The 23,050-nt window shown below is 38.3% G+C and overlaps 1 protein-coding gene across 3 annotated transcripts in view; it reads left to right on the top strand.

Annotated features, from left to right (window-relative positions):
- GRID2 (glutamate ionotropic receptor delta type subunit 2) overlaps positions 1–23,050 on the top strand; it is a 736,483-nt gene that overhangs the window by 434,453 nt on the left and 278,980 nt on the right. For all 3 annotated transcript variants that reach the window (XR_007889412.1, XM_051618647.1, XM_051618648.1), the window contains exon 4: positions 13,374–13,579. Coding sequence is in view for 2 of the 3 variants with exons in the window: in XM_051618647.1 (XP_051474607.1) it covers positions 13,374–13,579 (206 nt within the window). In the remaining variant the exon portion in view is untranslated. The remainder of the gene's footprint in view (positions 1–13,373; positions 13,580–23,050) is intronic.

The following is a 23,050-nucleotide window of genomic DNA, read 5'->3' as shown; positions in this document are numbered from 1 at the left end:
GTTGTTGATGCCCCATCCCTGGAGGTTTCTAAGGCTAGGTTGGATGAGGTTTTGTGCAACCTGATCTAGTGGTAGGGTTCCCTGCTCATGGCAGGGGCCTTGGAACTTGATGATCTTTAAGGTCCCTTCCAACCTTAATGATTCTATGGTTCCATGATTCTATACTTGCACAAAATATATTATTTTCTCTTTCATCATTAGTGTTTCATTAAAGCTGTGTAGTCTAGTTTCCAATCTGTAAGTCTCTCATATTCTCTTTAATTTTTCTTTCTTCAAAGGGAGAGGGGTTAATAGAGAGCATCTATCATTTATTTCTGGCCTAGTGTTAAAGCTTGGCAAGTGGAGAAGTAGGAATTCAGTATTCACCCTGCTTTAAGCAGCAGGTTGGACTGTGACCTTCTGAAATCCCATCCAACTCTACTTATTCTATGATTCTGTGTTTGAGAAAACCATTAGATGTGTCTATAGATGTGAAATACTTATAAATAAATAATCTCAGCAATAGTTTGGGTTTTATAAAGAAGAGTTGGCCCAAGAACCCCAGAAGAGCTTGAGGAAGGGAACATTACCATTAGCTTCTGAGCCTGTTTTAGAAAGAAATCAAGACTGGGCATGCAGTCATGGGGTGGAAGTCCAGAGGTAACCCATCCCTTTGGTCAAAGTGTTAATGCAGCTAAGGCTGGTTGCAACTCCTTCTGGAAGATACCAGTCCCATTTCTCAGATTGCCTGACAGGATCTGCCACAGTATGAGATTTATTTCTTTTTGCAGCTCATATAGAACTGAAGTCAAATTCTAGTTGGAGGCCTTGTTTGGTTTAACTGCTTGGAGCAGCTAATTGTAACAAAATAGTATTAAACATTAAAATAAGTGGGAAATCAACACTGGCATTAGAATTAAATTCATATTAGGAAGAGATTATTAATATGTTCTGTACAGGCTTCTGAAGTACTGACACTTGTGCAAACAGAACAATTACCCTGTTGGGGATTTTTTGTATGTGATGATCTTTCCTTCTCAAGGTATGTATCATAATGTTAAATGATGTTTCCATAACAGTAAATGGCTCTTGAGAAGATATGGGAATAAAGATTCTGATGTGTTAAGCCTTTATTTTTTCCCCTTGTCACCATCTTTTTGTAAGTTAGAAAACATGAAAAAGCTGTTAGACTGACTGGTTCCAGCAGCAAGCAGAATTCCAATTCTTTCCTTTCTGAAAGAGTGTTTTGTGTAGTGATTTAATTTAATCATTTACAACAAAATACTTTAGTTGTATTACTGAAATTGTTTCCAGGAAAAATTTCACTCCGTGAAAGAAAATGTGACTTCCATATTTAAAATAAATTTTCCTGCAGTAAATTTGGCTCATATTTAAAGTAAATACTGTGCTAAACCAGATCAGATCCCTTACACCTCTAAAAGAGGCTGAAATAATTTGTGTCAATTTATCAATATCCTATTTTTTTATCCTATGAATTGAGTTGCTTTTGATTTTTATCTTGCAGTCTATCATAGATTCCTTTTCATTATCAGAGAGTTAGAAATTTTTTTATAATTGGAAATGCTTCTTTCTGCAGTGCCAAGAGTTATTTTCCCCATATTATCCTTTTTTAAAACTCTCATTTCTTTTTTTTTTTTTTAAAGTAGATGAGTATATTCAACTTTAATATTTTAACACTTCCTCAGCTTAAATGCTAGAAGATTCAAGTCTACACCTACAAAGAAAGTTAAAGGATTTGAAGGATGCAGTTTTTTCATTAACTAGCTGGGTGTTGAAGAAGTGATGTAGAAATGCGTTTCTTAAATAATTGACATAGAAGTTTTGAACTGCTGGGCTTTTTTCCCAAGTAAAATTGTAGGTAGGCTGACTATTCTAACACAAAGCTAAACAAAAAGAAATATTGCTAATAATCAAAGAAAGGGTTTTGCTGCTGCTGACTTAATTATGCTGAATAACTAATGAAAGATTTTAGTAAAGCCGTGGTCTTTTGTCGCTAACAGAGTCTTGCAGGTAACAAATGCGAGGCCAACACACAGTTAATTAGTGGGAAGGTGGGAAAAGATAACATTTTAACGTAGGCAGACTTGGCTAATGTTTTCTTTCATCTGATTTACTGCAATTGTATCTTTACTTTTAGTGTATAAACTCAGATGAACTTATGAAAATCAAATTAGATGTCTTTTCCCCCATCCTTTCTCTCTGCTGGGATGATCTAGATCAAACTGCCAGAGAAAATGGTGTAGTCAGTTCACTTGTTCTCAGTGTGTTTAGTTCCTTGAGATAAAACAGGATAAAGGCCTGTCCAGGACACAAAATCTGATTTTGTTTAAGAAAATTTTGTATTAGGATAAAGTGTTCGAGGACAATTCTGCACTTCAAATGTCACTAAGGACAGTTGTCTTGCAGAGTTAAAAAGCAGGCAGCATAAAATGCAGCAAAATTATGTGGTAGATTGATGCCTTTCTTAACCTGCTTATTAAAATTACTGTCCACACAGTATGTACAAGCCAAATTGATGTAATTTAAGCAGCCAAATCAGTTCCTACTCTTTTCATTCTTGACTGTTCAGGTCAAACCATAGGTTCGCTGTGCTGCAAAGGATAGTTGTGCATCTCCTTCTTATAAATGGGTGTAGAGACTGGGCAGTTAATCCACTAAGTCTCTGAACTCTTTTTTAGGGCCATCAGCACCCTTTTCTGTAACGGCATTTTCAGACCAGATACTGTCAATATACAGCTTACACCTTTATAAACTGTAGAGTTTCAAAGAGCCACTGACATCTGTAAACACTTTGAGCAATCCTTGCCAAATTATTGCATCTTTATTTTATTATTTCAAGTTCAAAGCAAACAAAATGAAGTTTAAAATAGCAATCATGCCTCACCCATGGACTGGCATCTGACAGTGGCCAGTCCCCAAATAGTAATATCAAGACCGTTACGCATTTAATCACACAGGAAGACAAATGAAATAGTGATTTGAGACCTGAATGTGTGAGCCCAGGCTACATAACAAGAGTAATTGACCTGGAATCCAGCATAATTTTTTTTATCTCTATGGTGTATCAACAAGGGACATGTTTTTGTAATTAATTTCTTACGCTTCAGGCACTTCACAGTATTTTACAGGAATTTGTAGATACTTTTCAGTAGTAGTAAATTCTGTGTGAAGAAACCTATCAATCATTGCAAGAAGATATTTGTGAATTTTGTGCAATTTACAGTTTAGCTATCTCTGCATTTTAAAGATGAAAGGGAGAAAGTCTAACTGTTGGAAAGCATTTATTTTTAATGTTTTGTTGGTGCCAAAGCAAATAGAAAGATTCTGCACTTTATCTAGAAAGGTTGAGGGAAAAATATTGTTTCTGCAAAATTAATTTTGGTTTATTTCCTGTTATCTTTTGAAGTGGTGGAAGTAATATTTTAGAACCCTTCTGTATTTTATATTTTAAAAGGTTAAGAAACTCCACTCCTTTGTTCAAATGCCTAGCCTGTGTTTTTCAACCCAGCATGCCTTTGATATACAACCATCATTTTTTATTTATGTGATACTGCTTCCAGGACAAAGATATCTTTGCTTACAGTTTTTTTGACCTTCCTACTACATATATTTGGCAAAGGTTATTTGCCATTCCCTTAGGTGGTAATTTAACTTTTGTAAAGAAAAGAAACAAAACAAGGAGATTTTCTCTGTGAGGCTAAAGGAGGCATTCGTATGGCAAATGGAGGCTGCAGAAGTAATTGAGAGTGTCACTGATTAGTAAGAGGGGAGGTTAGCTGCAGGAAAGAGTTCAGAGGGCACCTCTCTCTTGGAAACTTCCTCATGGATCTCCCCTCCTACATACACAAGGTTTTCAGATTATTTGTACAAAAGGGTTTCAGATTATTTGTACACCAGAAACAGATGAAGGCAGTGGTGTGAGGTACCTGGTCACATAACTAAAAAAGATGTCTTAAATTCAATCTGAAGGAGCATTTTGGAGAAAGACACAAAATACAATAACATCTCAAGGGGGAGAGCAGTGCAATCTGTATTACTGAGGATTCTAAGTAAAGAGGTCTGTGAAACTATGAAGATAGAACAGAGCATTCTCCCCATTCCTGCCCAAAGAAGATGGTTGTTATCAAATAAATTGAGTGCAATGCTATAGGATTGGAATACTGTTCTTTAAAGAACCTGGGAAAGAACGAATTATCCCCAGAACTTGAAAAGCTGAGCTGCTTGCAGAGAGGCTGCTTCCTGTGTTGTAAGAGGGTTGATATTCTGAGATGACACCCATCTGTATTATGGGCCCTGGATTCCTAGTATCTCCTTTAAAAAACATTGAGTAAATAACTCCTTTGAGACTTTCCTGCACACATATTTTTCCAGAATCAAATGTATGATGACCACCGACAAAGATGTGCTTGAAACCGTAAAATGTTCAAATAATTTAAAGTTTTAATGCAGGTTTAACAAAGATTCATAAAATAATCATGCTGTCTTTAATCGATTGCAAATGCTTATAATTACCCTGAGGCTGTTTTCAGCTGCCTGATGACTATAACGTTCTCAAGTCTGTCTCCAGATAGTCTTAAAACTCTTTATTGCTCATCTGGCTCTTTGCCTGCTTCTCATACTAATTTACTTCACTGTGTCTCGATAAACATATAATTAATTCAAGCTTATTATTGAACTTTTTTCCCCATTAGTATTTGTTAAGTCATCCAGATAAGGAAAGGAACATGAGTTTTTCATCTGTGTAACTTTCATGTGTTGCTTAATTATATTGCAAGTTAGCATCTGTTTGTGAGACCTTTTATAACAACTTGCTTTTTCTTGTTGACATTTCCACTGGAATTTTAATATATATTTTAGTTAACCCTAAAATTATTCAACTTCTGAAGTAACTGAACTATTCTATAAATTTTCTCTGGTGGAACAATGGCCATGCCTCTCCTTTCTGACCACATAATAGTTGGAAAAATGCATTCCATGAGCTTCAAGTGTATATAGTTTAGGTGAGAGGGTTTGTCATTCATTCGTGTTGCTGTCTATAAGGATGGAATGGATAAAGTATTTGAAGGCGTGGCTTAACAGCCATCTGTATGTGTTAGTGAAGAAGAAAGAACAATTTTTCTATTGTATCTAGAATTTCAGTACTGAGGTCAAAACAAACCTGTAGATGTTCTCTTAGTATCTGTGTAGTGGGCAATGACTGTAAATGAAGTGCCATTTCAAAGTTTCGCAGGTGTTTGAGATTTCTTTATTATATGCACAGTCTGTAAGCATCATCAGAAAGTGACTTAATTGAAGAATACTTGAATACCTGAATCTTGTACTAATTTCCACTACTGTTTGCTAAGTTTTTTCAACTCTCAACATGTTGTTTCCATGTCAACTCAAGTACTAAAATTGAGTTTGGAAGCTGAGTGAACAGTTATCAAATGAGAAAACCACCTTTGGATAAAAGCATGAGGTAGGCATAACCATATCATGAATGTCAGGTAGTATCATAAATTGAAAAGAAAACTTCTTTCTGAGAGTTTTAACCAGTTTAAAAAAACAAACAAACAAAAAAGGAAGCTGAGAGACAGGAAAAGACTAGAATATATTTATTATAGTAATTGTAAATCATAGTTTTATCAGCATTGCTTTTGTAGCTTATGTTCTTCACAACACCAGTCCACTCATAGAATATTCCTGTTACTATAGTGTAAACTTCTACTTAACAGAAAAAATTATAGAGGAGCACATTGATGCACAGTTAGAGAACAATTTGTCTTAACTCAGATTGTAAATGCGATATGTGGTTTATTACCAGGAAGTCTGCAAGGACAGTCACTTTGCTGTTCCTCACTACCTTCTTGGAAGGGCATGTGTGGTTCCTCGCGCTTACAAAAACTAACAGGGAGCAGTAGTTACCTGCAGGGAGAGTTGGTGTATCATACAGAGTATAGATTACTTGTTATTTAATAAGGGCATATATCTAGGTAGAGGCATAGAGCTTTGTTTTACATTTGTATAAGATTTAATTAAATTTTTCAAGTTTAACATTATTTTGATGGTTCAGCATTTACTCTTCTGTTAAACAACACTAGGCTCTAAACTATTATCATCTTTGGAGACATTAGACAGGGAAAAATTATTTATTTGCAAGAGGTTATTTTAATCAAAGGCAACTCCTAGAAGCCTTTTGGAACTTTCTAATGCAAATTGTAGTCAAAGAGAAATTGAATGAAGAGGTAGAAAGCAGGTTACACAGTCAAAATATGTGATTGTAGAATATATTGCCTTGTCAGCCCCCACAAGTGAAGGTTGGTCACAATCTGACTCATTTTCTGTTTTTGAAAGCTAAGGTAGCAGCTGATACTCATAAGGATTAGTTGTAGCTTCAATTTTATTTATCTTTTTTCTTCTGTGTTGTGGGGTTTTTTCCCCTCTTTCTTACCAATAAAAAACTGAGAACCTCACAGGAAAAATTTTGTCAGTTACCACTAAGGTTGGAAAATTAAGGCTTGCAGGATTTGAAAACTGCAGCATTTAGTATCTCTGCCCCAACATTGAGTAGAGCTACTTGGAACTATCTGTATTAAGGATTTTTTTTTAATTTAAAGGATTATCTCTAATAGCTGACATTGCATGAAACAAAAAGTAGCTAATGTAAATTACTTTTGGATGATCCTTTAAAATAAGGATTAAATAGACATTTCAGTAGAGCCACAATAGTTCATGTCAAACAACAAAAACTGAAGTAATTTGGGTTTATTACAGTTTAAAATAGAAACATCTTCAAGAAACGAAAAAAAAAGTAAGTTTATTTGTATTCCTTTCTCTCAACTGCATTTTATTAATAAATTTGAGAAAATTTATCTTGTTTTTGGAAATGTGAAATTTCAGAAAATTGAAAGCAAAGGAACAAAAAACAGTCACTAACCATTTACAAATTTTCAGTTTCCCCTAACCTAAGAAATATAATCCCCACTTGCTAGGTTCTGGCAATTTTGATAATGAGGTTTCATCTGTAATTTAAGATTTGAGCTTGATTTTTTATTTTTTTTAATGAATTTGAACTACTGCTATATTCTCTGAAGCTAGATCATCCAGTGGAAATACTTTAGGTAGCTGCTCCATCTCAGTTCCCAAATGCTGATATGAAGGAGCTAAATAGATTGGTGGTTTTTTTATTTGTTTTGTGTTGGAGGTTCACTGAATTACGTATAAGTTGACTAATGAGAGAGAAATCCTACTGTTATGAAAGAAGGATGAAGGACTGTTATTGAATCATCATGATAAATTGTTGTTTTCCTTAGCCTAGATCTTACCCATGTTAATAAATATCAATGTGTGCACAGGACTGCAAACACTTTGCTCAAGACTTTAGGCAGAGCAGTGGCACCACCAGAGACTGGCTGGAGCTGCCTATCTCCCTTGTGTATGGTGCATTTTCATAATTAATAGTTGCTATCACGTTAGCCGTCATTGTGTAGGGAAGAATCACTGTGCTGGACTTAAAAAGCTTTCTTGATGAGAATTGTAGCAGTGTCATTTGTTATTCAATGGCTTTTCTCATCAACTGTGCAAATAAAGTGTTCTTTTGTGTAAATCAGCCAGTGAATATTTATGACAGGTGCATTCACCTTTACTGCCACAGCTGAGTCAGTTGGCATTTGGTATCTGCATACTGTGAGGGCCATGTTCTCAGATCTAAAATGGTATCAGAGGGGGGATGAGCCTAATGACTGTAAACCAGGTCTGAGATACCTCTGAGTAAGTGTCTTGTAATTTAGGTGGAATACAATTACAGAAGTGGATGGATTAATTTATTACAGTTGGTGAGCAGTGCTTCTTTCTCTTATTTTGGCCATAGAGTGGTCTGAATTTTTTTTTTAATTTTGCATCCACTCTACCATGTACATTTCTCAATTTTAATAAGGGTATAAGAGGTACTTAGCATGTGAGCTCATTTTTAAACAGCTTACAAATTCTTCACAGCATATACATATTAATGTTCCTATATGAGAAGCCTGAATCCCCCCAGCATATTTTGTTCTAGGATGTCTTGATCATTAGACTTACCCCAAAATGGATGAGGGGACCTGCTCCCTCTAAAAGTATTCCTCTGCATAAAAACAGAGCAAAGGAAAGTTATGCACGACCAAAGAGAACAAAGAAGTGAGAGGAAAAGCTGAGCTGGTGATAAAGAAAATCTCTGTGTAAAGACCACATTTTATTTGTTTTTATATTATGATCCAGTCATGGAAGTCAGGAATCTTCTTGTTCCAAATTTATTACATACACAGTGTACACACCTCAGTGAAAAGAGAGGAAAGATGCAATTTCTCTTGTAATCTGGCATCAAGGAAAGCTGTGGATTTGAAATTCTCCTGAGCTCCTGAAAATACTGACATCTTTTTACAATTACCTGACTTTGCATATTTTCTCCCATACAACTGCTGAACTTTTCATTAAATGGTAGTATTGTTTGTATTAGGTGAGGTTTGAGTGTTCCTGCCAGGTTCATCATTAAGATTAGCTATAGGACCCATAGTCTCTGAAGGATGCTTAGAGCTGCTTTGAGCATGCTTTTTCACCAGCATTTAAACTACTTACCTGTTTCTTTTGGTTTCTTCAGTATCTAAAAGATTGTTCAATGAAAAGACAGTGTAAGCTTAGGTGCTTGCACTTGATTTGACTTTTGCTTAATTTCCTAAGTTCTTTTTTAGGTCAGGTCCACGATAACTGACAAAGAAATGAAAAGTCTTCAGTAAAGCTGGTAGCACTTGAATTCAGATCTCACCTTGAGTAGTGTTATGCTGAGTGCCTGCTTTTGAATGTGTCAGTCAGGTCTTCAGAGATTAGGAGGCCATAGGCCTTGAACTCATCCACACAGGAATGCTCTGCATCTGCACCTCAGCTGTGGCTGTAGCCAGTCTGGTCTGTCCAGTGTTGGACATTCAATGCACAAGTGGTGCAGAGCATAAGACCTTCCTATAGACCTCTGCCTTGTAGTGGCATGGTTGTCTTTTTGGTAGTCAGGGAAGGTAATTTCCAACAGAGGCTTGATAAATTTTGCTTGCCTTGCTCTTTGTTTATGACACTTTCCAAGCCAACTTCACATTCTTTAAATCAGCCAAAATTTTGGTTAAAAAGAGGATGTTTGGTAATGTTTCTTTCAAGTTTCCAGCCTGGTTTAACCCTATAGCTGATGCTGTGTATCTGACTGCAGAATGGTTCTTTCTTCTTGTGCATACACTCTTGTGTAGAGTGGAAGTGCTGGTTGTACAGTGAAAAACGAGAAAGCGTAATGCTGTAACTACTAGTGACACTGAGTTCAGAGAGGAGATGGCAATTTTGGCTCTAGCTTGGGTCTGTCTCTCTCTGGTAACTTTGGCTTTTATCAGTAAGGAGGATAATTAATACTGGTGATAATGAGCAGCTCTTATGTATTTCTGGAAATGACTGTGACTCATCTGATTTAAATAGAAAATAGAAATGTCTCTTCTGCCTGGGCAATAGGTTGGCTAGCAAATTCAGGGCAAGAAACACCTGTGTTCTAGACATGAACAGTCCTGTGTCTCTGCAGCAGAGCCATCTGTGCCACAGGTTGCTTGCCAGATTTTTCTGCAGAAGGAGCTTATCTGTTAGAAAGATGATTCCGTAGTGTGGGCATGTGCCACTTTCAGATAATCCACACAGGAAAGATAATGCTGCCCTTTCAGTGGCAGCATGTACTCTTTAGCATACAGTTTGAATATGATCATTGCTAGAAGTTTGCTTCTGAAATATTGGAAGCACTATCATTATTTAAATAGCATTTAAATAGCAAGGTGGTTTTGTTTTCTCCATTGTTTCATAGCAGCAGGTGAATACCACCAATACCTCCATTCTTCTACTGGGTAAGCTGAGGTATAAGCAGTCTGTATTTATTTCTTGCCATGTGTTCCTTGTACTTTAATAATTTTGACTCCCAACTGATCAGTTTTATTCACTTTTTATTCCATCTGGATGCTGAGTAACTCAGAGTGGGTGAGCATCAGGAGCTTGAGAATGAAGAGGTTAAAGTGGAAAGAAGTTTCATTCTCATAAAACAAGGCATATTTGTAGCAGTTCAAATAATCTTGTTGCTTTTTAAATTGGTATTTAAAGTGCCAAAAAAATTCTAACATCTCTGATTAGATTGAATTTAATTTTCCTGATTTAGATATTAAATAGAAGCTGTAATTACTATCTGATTCTCTTATGGAACTTTATTTTTAGGGTAAGCCTGTATTTTATTCATGTTTAAACTGTTCCTCAAGTGGTATTTCAGCAGTGTCTGAAGAGTGGGGTTGCAGTGCTGAATGCCTAAAATAGACTAAACACCTAAAATACCATTTCTTTCCAGTTCGTGTTATTTAAAAGCTCTAGACAAGGGAGACAACTTTCTGGTGACAGTCTGACTTCCAAGTCTAACCCTGTTGAATTATTTTTGTGGATTGTTTAATTATAAGCTATTACAAGACTTTCTTTACAATGTGAAGTATCTTGGTAAAATGGTGCTGCAGGAGGGTGGCTGTCTCTAATACTCTCTAGTTAGAATATCTGCACTGAGGAGATAGGCAGAGTGTTTTCTTTACTGTGGGGACTCAACTTTAAACTTTGGTGTATGCTGGACCCCCAAAGCCTCAAATGTATGGCTCAGTAAAAAAAAAAAAAAAAATATATATATATATATATTCAGTAGACTTGGAAAAGAGTAAAAGTCAAACTTAGTTTTGGTGCAGTTTTGCCAGCAAAGTCAGAATAAAGATTACTGGCTCAACTATTTCCAACTTTTCCCTGAAGACCCATCAGGTCTGGATGCTGTAATATTCCTACAAGGTCCCTTTGGGCCATGTAGTGTTCATCTGCCATAGTTACTAGCCAGACCTTAGTCGCATTGATCTTATTCATTCACCATCATAGCTACCATATTAAATCCATATGTGACACCTCCATAAACTTCTCAGGGGTGTATCACACAGGTTTCTCTGTGAAGTTGTTGATGCTTTGCTGTGAGGGAAGTCATGTAATTCTCCCCTGCAGCCTGTGCCTCTAGCCACATTTGCATCAGTTTGGGGGACTGACTAGAGCAGAGTGCTGGTAGCAGTGCTCTCTTGACAGCTAGAGGAGAGTCCTAGAGTGTAGGTGGTTTTGGGGAAAATTTTAGAAGCCTTCCACACAATATTGGGGTGGTTTTCAATATTTCCCCTGGTCTTAAAATGAAGTTCCATTCCTCTATAAGCTGTCACCTGTCAGTGTATGCTAATGAGAATGTAGCTACTGCAATCCTGATAAAGTAAACAACAGTTCCATGCTCTGTTATGCTCTGTTATTCTCTATGGTTTGTCTTGGGGTTATCCTGAGCTGTTATCACAATGTGCCAGCACAGTGTCACTTGTATCACCAGCAAAATAAACCACCCTAAGGACCAGCCACGAGCACTTTCCTGGTACAGCTGATGGCTGGTTTTGCAACATCTCCAATCCTTAGAGTCTATCATGCTCAGGCATCTCCAGTCTGCTTTCATTCTGATTTCCCAGCTGTCCTCTCGCATCACATGAACTGCATCTAAGATGCTTCTAGTAGTATGAACACTTTTGAGATTCTTCATTCCATGTTAGAATTAAATAGAGCCCAATTTTTTGTTTGGGGTTTTTTTGCTCTTTTTTGTTTGTTTTTGGTTTTTTTTTGGGGGGGGGGATTATTTATTTTTTCCTGCCCTTTCTGTAAGAAGATGATAGGTAAGGATGAAAGTTCTCCAAGTAGCCATACAGTTGTGAAAATCAAATTGGAAGTTTTTTCAAATTTAAGATGATTCATGAAGAGAGACGTGACCAGTCTTTGGCCTCAGGTTGACTATTCCCCTGGAAAATGAGCAATCAAGACAAGGAACTTATAGAGCACCAGGGTTGTAGGAGGGAAGCAGAGAAGGAACTGCAGTCTCCCAGGTATCGGAATAAGCACCACATACCTAGAAGAGACCAATTCGGTATTCAAAGATATGTTTCTTCAGAAATTCCTTTTTATGTTGGGTTACTGGTTTTCTTTCCTTTTTTTTTTTTCCTTTTTTTTCTTTTTTTTTCCATAATTAGTGCCTGTATTAGACAGCATCTGTTTTGTTGTCTCTAAGGCTTTGTCTTGTTTCTCTAAATGGGATCAGATGGATGAGCAGGAGGGTGACATGCCAGCAGGGAAGGAAGGGTGTCCTGCTGAATGTCCTCTGGAAGAACAGGTCTGAACAGCTGCTGGGCAGAGAAGTCACATCAGGCAACTGATGACTTAGCTCCAGAAAAAAGATTGAGCAACTGCAGTGGCTGGTTAGGATCAGACAGTGACGAGTCAGTGAGGCTGATGGGAATTTCTAGAGGTCCAGGAGACCCTGCTCTGACTTATGAAGTCATTGAATTATTTTAAATTGTAAGCTTCAAGTTTCGAGTTTTAGATAAAGCCATTCAAAAGAGGAGGAAAACACCAAACAAGTTTTTTGCTTGCTCTTGTGGAATTCACTATTGGAAAAAGCTATTCAAAGGCTTGGACCAGCTTGAGGTTGCAAGACAATGTGAGAGAACCCAGACATTTCAGTTTGGGAGGTATTAAAGATATTACAAGCTAGGTGATGAACACAGCATTTTTCTGATCAATTCTTCCTTTACAAGTAATTTTTAAAAAAGGATTTACTCAGACTGAACCAGAAAGATCTATTAGAGCAGTTTGCTGTGGAAGAACTTCTTAAATTCAGCAAGCAGTGGCAGTATCAGACAAGAGCTGGCAGTACAATTGCAAATGTATGTCTGGCTGTTGTTTTAAAGGAAATATGTCTGGTTTATTTTTGAAGGAAATAAATAGCTGTGCAGTTTAGAACAACATTAAGATTTTCTGATTATTTTTTCTTTTCACTTAGATACATTAAGGTACGCAGAGTTGCAGTGGATAATACAAAAGAAAACAATCTGCTTCCTATCTTTCTCCACCTTGGTTGCCCTCTGACAACTCTCACTTGAAAGAAGTGTGTGTTACAGTCTTCATAGCTTCACTGTTCTTTAGGGATTTTAGCCTGAATGTCCCTTAAGAAAAATAAGGAACATGTGTAATGATTGACAAAATTAGGAAAATTGCTAGAAATATTTGTAGGTTTGTTTTCTAGTGGTTGTTTTGGACAGTAGCTGAGGTGTGGCTGTTCTTTGTCCTATTTTAGTACTTTAAGAAGTGCCATGAGTATAGCTCAGGAAGAGCTCCAATGAGTAATAAGTGAAAGCTCATAAAGGTCTGCCTGACACTGAACAAAATGCCTCTGTGAGTTGAATTGGACAGATTTTTGTCTTTTTTTCTGCTTATCAATTAATGTCTTGTTTGGCTTTTTATTTTCCTAGATATCCGTGGAATACAAGAGTTTTTGGACAAAGTTTCTCAACAGGGAATGGATGTAGCATTGCAGAAAGTAGAAAACAACATCAACAAAATGATCACAGGCCTCTTTTCCAGTATGCGAATAGAAGAACTGAACCGCTACCGGGATACTCTGAGACGGGCTATTCTTATAATGAACCCCTTGACAGCCAAATCGTTCATAACAGAGGTATGTGTTTATCACTAGTAACTTCTTGGTTACTGCAGCTGTTTCTCAAAGGATTCTGTTTATTTGACTTCATCAAAACAAGCAAACCAAGCCCCAAAAAACCCAACTAAAAATTTAAATATTCTCTCTTCACAAATCATCATGCCAGGGTGTTTTTCATGCTTATACATGTGCATACAAAACAGTATAACTATATTCTGCATGAGCAAAAGCATTTAGGAAACGTGAGGATGAATTAGCTCTCTAATGTCTGTTTGAAACTGGTGGATATTGTATTGCTATTTCCATGCTCAGTGTGTCCCTCACTAAAAAATCTTTACAACTGGAAATTCTATTATTATTTAAATATACATTATGTGTTTGTGGGTAAAATCTGTTTACCTGATTGGCATTTCATTTTTTTGTTTAAAATATTGGATGATTATCTGTTATGTACCATGGAGGAGTAGTAAGGAAATTTAATTTATGAAGAATTGGATCTGAATGAAGCTTTTAAAGTGATAGGCTAAGTTACACTTGCATATTTGAACAAAAACTGCAAGCAATATGGACAGAATTTTCAAAAGCTTTTCAGGATTTAGAGGCAGGAGATCACTTGCAAAGCTTGTATACTTTTTTTTAAATGAGTGACATGATTATTTTTACACAGCACTGTACTGTTGCAGGTGTGGCATTTTACGTGGGTGTATACTATTTATCATCAACCAGTGATTAAAAATATATTAGTTTTCCATTCCATAGAAATACACTTTTCTCTCTGCAATAATTTCTCTTTGGATCTATTTGTGACTTGCATTATTTTTCTTTTATATTTTCCTATTGCCTAGGTCTTCAGAAATTGAGGATTAAAAACTAACTCTGCATATATAGTCTCAAGCGAATGTCTTTCAGGAACTTCAGTTAGAAGACAGCTTTTTTGTTTCTTTTTAAAGTTTTTTGCTCTTTGGGCATTTTGCTGTCCTCATTATACACTGAAGTTTGCTAATCTGAGTGATGAGGTTTTGCTGCTCTATCTAGCTCTGTATAATGCTTTACAGGATGTAAAGAATTATGAAAATATTTTAGATTGTTCTGCACTGTTTTCATCACCCAGGTCACAAATGTTTTATATTTGGGGGAAGTGACATTTTAAGATATTTCATATTTCAACCTGAAAGAAGCACAGGGTTCAGGGCTCTAACTACAATAACTCAGCGAAACAAAGATCCTGTATTGTTCCTAAAGATAAACACTCTTTAAAAAAAACCCACACTTTCTTCATCATTTATTTTTTGCGCACATGAGCATAGTAACAGAGTAATTATCTACTTTAAAGCTGGTACGTATGTGTTGTCTGGAAGGGAAATAGTTTATTTTTTAGGGTTCTCACCTTGGCATCGCCACTTGAAACCCAAAAAACCCCCAAAGCCAACAAAAAAAACCCCAACTAAACCAAAGCTACAATTGCCCTCCTCCCTCCAAAAAACCCAAAACCAAATGCACAAAAACCCCTAACAACAACAAACTCCCAGTGATACTGCTGCCATTCAGAGAGACTTAGACAGGCTGGAGACTTGGGTGGGGAAAAACCTGATGAAGTTTAACAAGAGCAAGTGTAGAGTTTTGCATTTGGGGAAGAAAAACGCCATGTACCAGTACAGGTTGGGGGCTGACCTGCTGGAGAGCAGTGTAGGTGAAAGGGACCTGGGGGTCATGGTAGACAGGAGGATGACCATGAGTCAGCAATGTGCCCTTGTGGCTAAGAAGGCCAATGGCATCCTGGGGTGTATTAGAAAGGGTGTGGTTAGTAGGTCAAGAGAGGTTCTCCTCCCCCTCTATTCTGCATTGGTGAGGCCACATCTGGAATATTGTGTCCAGTTCTGGGCCCCTCAGTTCAAGAAGGACAGGGAAGTGCTTGAAAGAGTCCAGCGCAGAGCCACAAAGGTGACGAAGGGAGTGGAACATCTCCCTTATGAGGAAAGGCTGAGGGAGCTGGGTCTCTTTAGCTTGGAGAAAAGGAGACTGAGGGGTGACCTCATCAATGTTTACAAATATGTAAAGGGTGAGTGTCAAGACAATGGAGTTAAGCTTTTTTCAGTGAAGACCAGTGATAGGACAAGGAGTAATGGATACAAATTGGAGCATAGGAGGTTTAAGGTGAATATCAGGAAAAATTATTTTACTGTAAGAGTGACAGAGCACTGGAACAGGCTGCCCAGAGAGGTTGTGGGGTCTCCTTCGCTGGAGACATTCAAAACCCGCCTGGACGCCTTCCTGTGTGATGTACTCTAGGTGACCCTGCTCTGGCAGGGGGGTTGGACTAGATGATCTTTCGAGGTCCCTTCCAACCCCTAGGATTCTATGATTCTATGATTCTATGATTCTATGATTCTATGATTCTATGATACTCCTTTCCTGGAAACCGTAAGACAACTGGGAAGGGTCATTATCTTCTCTTTTGAGTGAGGTTCAGGAGTCTCATTAGGTGATATGTTACCGGTTTTGACAGCATACCAGCATTTATTTGGAGTATGATGTGTGACTGGTAAAACTGACAGCAGGAGCCTCTCAATAGAAAGAGTTGCCCAAACAGAAGTGTGATTGCTAGCATGCTGTATTTCTGTTGGTGGCGGTGAATGAACTACAGAGCAGCTGCACTCCAACACTCAGTGTCTGTGCAAGGAGAAACTTGCTGGAAAATCTTTGCCAATGGGTACTAGGAGCTGTTGTCTTGCAGTGGAACCAGCAGTCATACTTTATTGGGCAAAGAAGTTATAAAGACTATGGACTACTGATGTGATATCATATGCTAAAACAATTCAAGTGTGGACGTGCCCATTCCAAAGGCTGTGCCTTGTGCGTGATCAACTTAAATTGGAAATTGTTTCACCTAGTGGGTTCAGAGTGTAAACCTTACAAAAGTTAATAAGAAACAAGTGCATATGTAGACAAGCCCTTGATATTTTTTTTATTTATTTTTTTCTGCCTACAAGTTACTTTTGGCTGCCTAATTGGATTCAGCTGTCAACATCTCTCCCCAGATCTCACATAATATTTTATGCTTGGTCCCTTCTGAGATGACTTATTTGGCTGAACCCTCTCATTGTGTAGTTGAGAACAGGGTTCATTCACTCTACAGCAGCTGTAATAAGTGTGGGCTTGATTACTATGCAAGTAACAACTTTTCCAGGGTAAATAGTCAGACACTGGCTGTATAAATAGGAAGTCTATAAATTGGAGATTCCTTGTGGTAGAAATCATCTTTGTTCTGACTCTTTGAAAGTCTTATCTTTAAGTAGGAACATTCTGAGTTTGAACTTTCTTGTTCTTTTTTTTCTTTAGGCAGCATTGCCTTTTTATGTTAGGATTCCTTCTCTCCTGCTTTTGTATCACTAGAGTTTACAGAGATTAGATGTATACTTATATACTCAAGAAAACAAAGATCAATGTGTAAATACACTGATCTGGCTATGGTGATAAAAACCCATCTTCTCTAACCATCATGTATTCATTTGCCCTCCATAGGAAAGGCAGGAAGACTTGGGAGCAGGTACCACAATATCTCTTCTTACTGGCTAAAGGATTAATGTAAAGTGAGAGCAAGGGCCCAGCCAGATTGGCTAATGCCTTTCATTGCTTTGAGCTGGAGATGAAGGGGCAGAGAAAAAAAAAGTGCTACTCAAATAGTAGCTCAAACTCAAACAGTGTTGTTAAGGAGTGTGAAGGTATGGAGCTAGCAAATTTTGGTATCTCTACCCAGATTAGTTTGGGTCAGCATTGAGAAAAACCTTCTGGCAAGGATATACTGGTGACTTGTTTGAAGGGTGAGGTTTTTCTGTGCCCTTGAATAATCACCCAGGTCCCACAGGTAAAGGAAAATATTCCCATTAACACTTTTGTGATTACTGAAAAACACCTCAGAACCAACCATAGCTGGTCAACATTCAAAACTAACAAAACTAACATTAGAGGCAATATTGGCCAACTGCTGAATGAGGTGGGAGCCCTGGTGACAGAGGATATAAAGAAGGCAGAGGTGCTGAACGCCTTCTTTGCCTCTGTCTTTACTCCTGCAGGATTTCCCCATGAGTCCCAGTTTCATATAGCCCCAGAAGAAGTCAAGATAGAGGAGGAGTTTGCCCAGGTAGATGAGGATTGGGTTAGGGATCAGTTGAGTAGTCTGGACATCCATAAATCGATGGGTCCAGATGGAATGCACCCAAGGGTGCTGAGGGAGCTGGCGGAGGTCATTGCTAGTCCACTCTCCATCATCTTCGGTAAGTCATGGGTAACAGGAGAGGTGCCTGAGGACTGGAGGATAGCAAATGTCACTCCAGTCTACAAGAAGGGCAAGAAGGAGGACCCGGGTAACTATAGACCGGTCAGCCTCACCTCCATCCCTGGAAAGCTGATGGAACAACTTATTCTTGTCGCTATCTCTAGGCATACCAAGGACATGGGGATCATCAGGAGCAGTCAGCATGGTTTTACCAAGGGTAAGTCATGTTTGACTAACCTCATAGCCTTCTATGAGGAAATTACTAGATGGATAGATGATGGTAGAGCGGTGGATGTGGTCTATCTTGATTTCAGTAAAGCATTTGACACTGTCTCCCACAACATCCTTGTAGATAAGTTGATCAAGTATGGGTTTGGTGATCAGGCAGTGAGGTGGATCAAGAACTGGTTGAAAGGAAGGAGGCAGAGAGTTGTAGTCAATGGGGCGGAATCTAGTTGGAGGCCTGTGACTAGTGGAGTCCCTCAGGGGTCGGTACTGGGACCGGTGTTGTTCAACATCTTCATCAACGACCTGGATGAGGGTATAGAATGTACTCTCAGCAAGTTTGCTGATGACACTAAGCTGGGAGGAGTGGCTGACACACTGGAGGGCTGTGCTGCCATTCAGAGGGACTTGGACAGGCTGGAGAGTTGGGTGGGGAGAAATCTGATGAAGTTCAACAAGGGCAAGTGTAGAGTTTTGCATTTGGGGAAGAAAAATGTCATGCACCAGTACAGGTTGGGGGCTGACCTGCTGGAGAGCAGTGTAGGTGAAAGGGATCTGGGGGTCCTGGTAGACAGAAGGATGACCATGAGCCAGCAGTGTGCCCTTCTGGCTAAGAAGGCCAATGGCATCCTGGGGTGCATTAGAAAGGGTGTGGTTAGTAGGTCAAGAGAGGTTCTCCTCCCCCTCTATTCTGCATTGGTGAGGCCACATCTGGAGTATTGTGTCCAGTTCTGGGCCCCTCAGTTCAAGAAGGACAGGGAAGTGCTTGAAAGAGTCCAGCACAGAGCCACAAAGATGATGGAGTGGAACATCTCCCTTATGAGGAAAGGCTGAGGGAGCTGGGTCTCTTTAGCTTGGAGAAAAGGAGACTGAGGGGTGACCTCATCAATGTTTACAAATATGTAAGGGGTGAGTGTCAGGGAGGTGGAGTTAGGCTTTTCTCAGTGTTGACCAGTGACAGGACAAGGGGTAATGGGATCAAATTGGAGCATAGGAGGTTCAAGGTGAATATTCGAAAAAAAATTTTTACTGTGAGAGTGATAGAGCACTGGAACAGGCTGCCCAGAGAGGTTGTGGAGTCTCCTTCTCTGGAGACATTCAAAACCCACCTGGATGCATTCCTGTGTGATGTGCTCTAGATGACCCTGCTCTGGCAGGGGGGTTGGACTAGATGATCTTTCGAGGTCCCTTCCAACCCCTAGGATTCTATGATTCTATGAACCATCTTGCACAAGAATCATAATGCTATCTGACTTCACTGGTGGCTGATGTAAACTGTGTGCCATTTGCTTGCTTTTTATTTTGGGGTGAGATTTTTGTTGCACATGCTCTTCTGATTTGCGATGAACTTGCAGAACATGAAGCACCATATAGGCAAAAGGAAAAGAAACAAGATGTCCTTGCCAGCTCAGCATGAGAGCAAAAACCCAGGCACAAATGGCAGAAAACACAAGTAGAAAAAAAAAGAGACAATTACTTGGAGCTTTAGCTAAAAAGCAGGGATTCTATGGGCCGAGAAAGTATTTTGTTACCCTGTCAGCTATGGCAGGAAATCTTCTCGAAACAAAAGTAGGAAAAATTTAAGAAAGGTTAGAGAGACCCTCCCCTGTGTTGAGACTGCCTTGCAAACTGAGGGCTAAAGCCAAGTGTGAGGAGGCTGGGTGAGAGAAAGAACACGCCAGGAAACTCAGGTGGCAGTTGAGGTTCTGGGGATAACAAAGCAACTTTGGGAAGCAAGACTTTAGGAAGAAAGCTAGGTGTCCTCAGTGGGGCCAACATGCTGTCAAGTACATCTCAGCTTACAACTTTATTTCTCTTTGACTAAGGAAACTACCTTATCAACTGCGTGCAGGCATATGAATGAATATGTTCTGTGCAAAGACTTCAGGAATTGATAGCATGACTGCAAGGGAAGGATAATGCAGCTGGTCCAGTGTTTTAGATATTGTGAGAAATAATTTTGACTAGCAAGAAGATGCATTGAAAATCCAGTAAGCAATGGGTGAAAGAGCTAGTTTCAGCCAGGGATTTTGCTGGAGTTTTGACAGGGCAGGCTCTGGAAGGTCTTGGTCAAGGAGCTGAAGACACTCTCACCTTCAGCTGTCAGTTCTTCCCCTTGACAGAAGGATTGCCACCCCAGCAGCAAACTCAGCAGATGTAATGGTACACCGTGCTGCCCCTTTTGAGGGTCTCTTCTCTTGATTCTGTTGCAGGGACAGTGACCTCTAAAAGAAATAGATAAGCACACTTTTTAACTGCAGCAGTAAGATTCAGCAGCTTATCTAGCAAAAATTTCAGAGTATTGGCATATTATATGAGCCAACAAAATTGTTGTGTTCTCTTGACAATTTCATTTGTCAGTTCCCAGACTGGAGAAGGTATTGATCTTCACCTTGCTATACACTATATATTTTGTGTAATTAAAAATACTAACTTTTTACTATTCCAAAGGCTCTATTCTGCAATCAGCTTGAAACTACTGAGCCCCATAATGTCAGGATTTCAAGTGTGCAAGTGATCATGCTACAGATATTGGAAATGTTTGATCTATTTAAAGTCAAGCTCACATGCATCACAGAACTGGGTTGTAATTACTTAAAATAGGTATTCAACAAAATTAGCAGCTGCCAAATCTGAGAGTTGTAGCAAGTAAGTCCTGTATGTTGACCTGTTGACATGCCTATTGTACCATCCTCTGCAGGCGCCTTTTTATTTTTCTATATTAATTTTCAAAGAAAATTAAAATTATGTAGCTTTCAGGCATTACTACAATTGGCTACACATGATTTTTGCAAAGTAAAAGGGTCTGGTTTTTCTTCCTTTCTTAGGTAGATGTGGAACAGTACTAAAATAAGGTTATCTTAGAAGAAGCGAATCTGCACTACTACTTTCATGAATAAAAAACTCTATAAATGAAATACTAAAATAGACAGGGAAAATAGAATAAAGCATATAAATGAAGTACTAAAGAGTTCTTGGCATGTAGTGGGCACGTGAAAAAGAGAAAAGTGAATGTTCAAGGAGTAAATGTAATTTAAAAATGCTTTACATTATTGAGCCTTCACTCTGTTTTTTCTAATGGTTACTGTGAATAGAATGAGAAGTAACATTGTGTAAAATGAGATCATTCTTGGTAGCAAGTGTCCTCTTTTTTATTCTATTTGATTATTATTTTTCTGTAGAAAATAATAGGTCATTTAAAACTTAAGTAGTTGAAAAAAAATCACCTTTTTTTTTTTCTATAGTGACATTTTGCCAGGTTTCAGCTTTGTATCTGATCATGCAGCAAATCACAGATCATTTAGATCTAAAGACAGGGATTTGCTCTAATGTTACACAGCACTGTAAACAGGCTTATTTCTTCAAACAATTTATTTGCCGTGAATTAGAAAAGTCTATTCAACTGTTTCTCCTCAAGGTTTATTCAGCCTTCGTGTCCAAAGTTCATGGAAGCTCAATTTCTTAAGTTGTTTTTGTTTGTTTGTTTTGTTGTTGTTGTTGTTTTTGTTTAGTTTTGTTTCTGTTTTTTTTTAAACCTTATTCTGTGGTGTTGTATCCTAAGGAATGTTACAATAACATTTAACTGTTTTGTTCTTCTCTTTCTTATTATTAATAAATCATCATCACCATCAGTGACTCTGCTTTTCTTATAAGTAATCTGAATGCTTTAATAATCTTCCTCACAATTGTATTTTGAAAAGTGTTTTTTTTTTTTTTAGACCCGCACTCTCCTGTAGAACATACTTGACTCTTTTGAGTCCATTCTCTGCGTCATAGCTTGTGGTGGAATTAATCGCATTCATCATGCTCCACTGTAATTCGTTGTAATGAAATACATGTTTCTTCTTTTGTCTTCCTTCCACATTAAACACAGCATTTGTAACTGCTGGCTGAGATAGACGATTAAAGAATTTTTTACATCTTAGAATCTTCCAAATCTCCAATAAAGGGATGTACAGAAAACATGGTAAGAATGCTGAATACGTTGAAAGTTTCATCCTTTAAATGCAGCAGAAGAGTTTTTGCTGCCCTTTTTTTTTTTTTTTTTTTTTTTTTTTTTCAACCTGCAAGAAGACAGGCAGGGGTATTGGAGGATTCTACATTTTACCTTTCAGTAAAAATCTATGAAAGTTCTTGGATTTGCTGTTTAGTCCAGTTCCTTGACTTTTTATGCTCTTGCAGCCTTGAGTGTAGGCCATTCAGCTGATGGCTGAATGATTGGATATGAAAATTCCTGTTATTTTCCTATGTTTGATCAATAGAGTGGTGTTGTTACAGATTCTGTTTGTACTTGCTTGCCATGGGGTACAAGTTCAAAGGTAAAACATTTTAGTTAGAGAAAAATTAAGGAGGAAGCTGAAGTAAGTCAGCTTCAAATGGATTTGTCATTACTGTGATTCTAACTTAAAGCAATCCCTTTTGTTTCTGTATTTTCAGGAAAGAATCAGAAAGAGAGTGAAATTCAGGTTCACTATGTAGTGTTTGGGGCTCTTAGGGCAGAATGCAGTGCTTGCTGTGGCTAAGGTGGTTTATTTTAGTGTCTAAAATGAAGGGGAAACATCACAGCAAATCTATCCCAACACAGAGGGTCTACATCTGGAAGAACAGGAGTGGGTAGCCATCTGCAGGTCCTTTGCACTGTTAGGAATTTTAGAACTCGGGCTGTACCTTGCTATTCCTGAAAAGTAAGGTTGCAGATGAGTGGGCTGGAGCTCAGCTGGCACATTTGTGTTGGCTGCTTGTTGGTTTTGTTTGTGTGGGTTTTTTTAATTAAGAATGCTAATAACAGCAGCTGAGGGGAAGCAGGGTATGGGTATGCTCGTCTTGCAATCAGCCACGCCTCATATGCTTGTCATGTGAAAAGTGAGACAAAAGCCTCCCTGATGTTACAAATCTAATGGTACCAATACACTCTGTGGATTGTACCATGGCTGTCTATGTTTTTACATTCTTTACTGTGGTGGTAGTAGTATAAGGAGACCCTCACT

Source organism: Apus apus, chromosome 4 (assembly GCF_020740795.1).
Source record: "Apus apus isolate bApuApu2 chromosome 4, bApuApu2.pri.cur, whole genome shotgun sequence".
NCBI classification, from domain to species: Eukaryota; Metazoa; Chordata; class Aves; order Apodiformes; family Apodidae; genus Apus; species Apus apus.
Note: the sequence above shows the minus strand (reverse complement) of the source record. Positions and strands in the feature narration are given on the sequence as shown.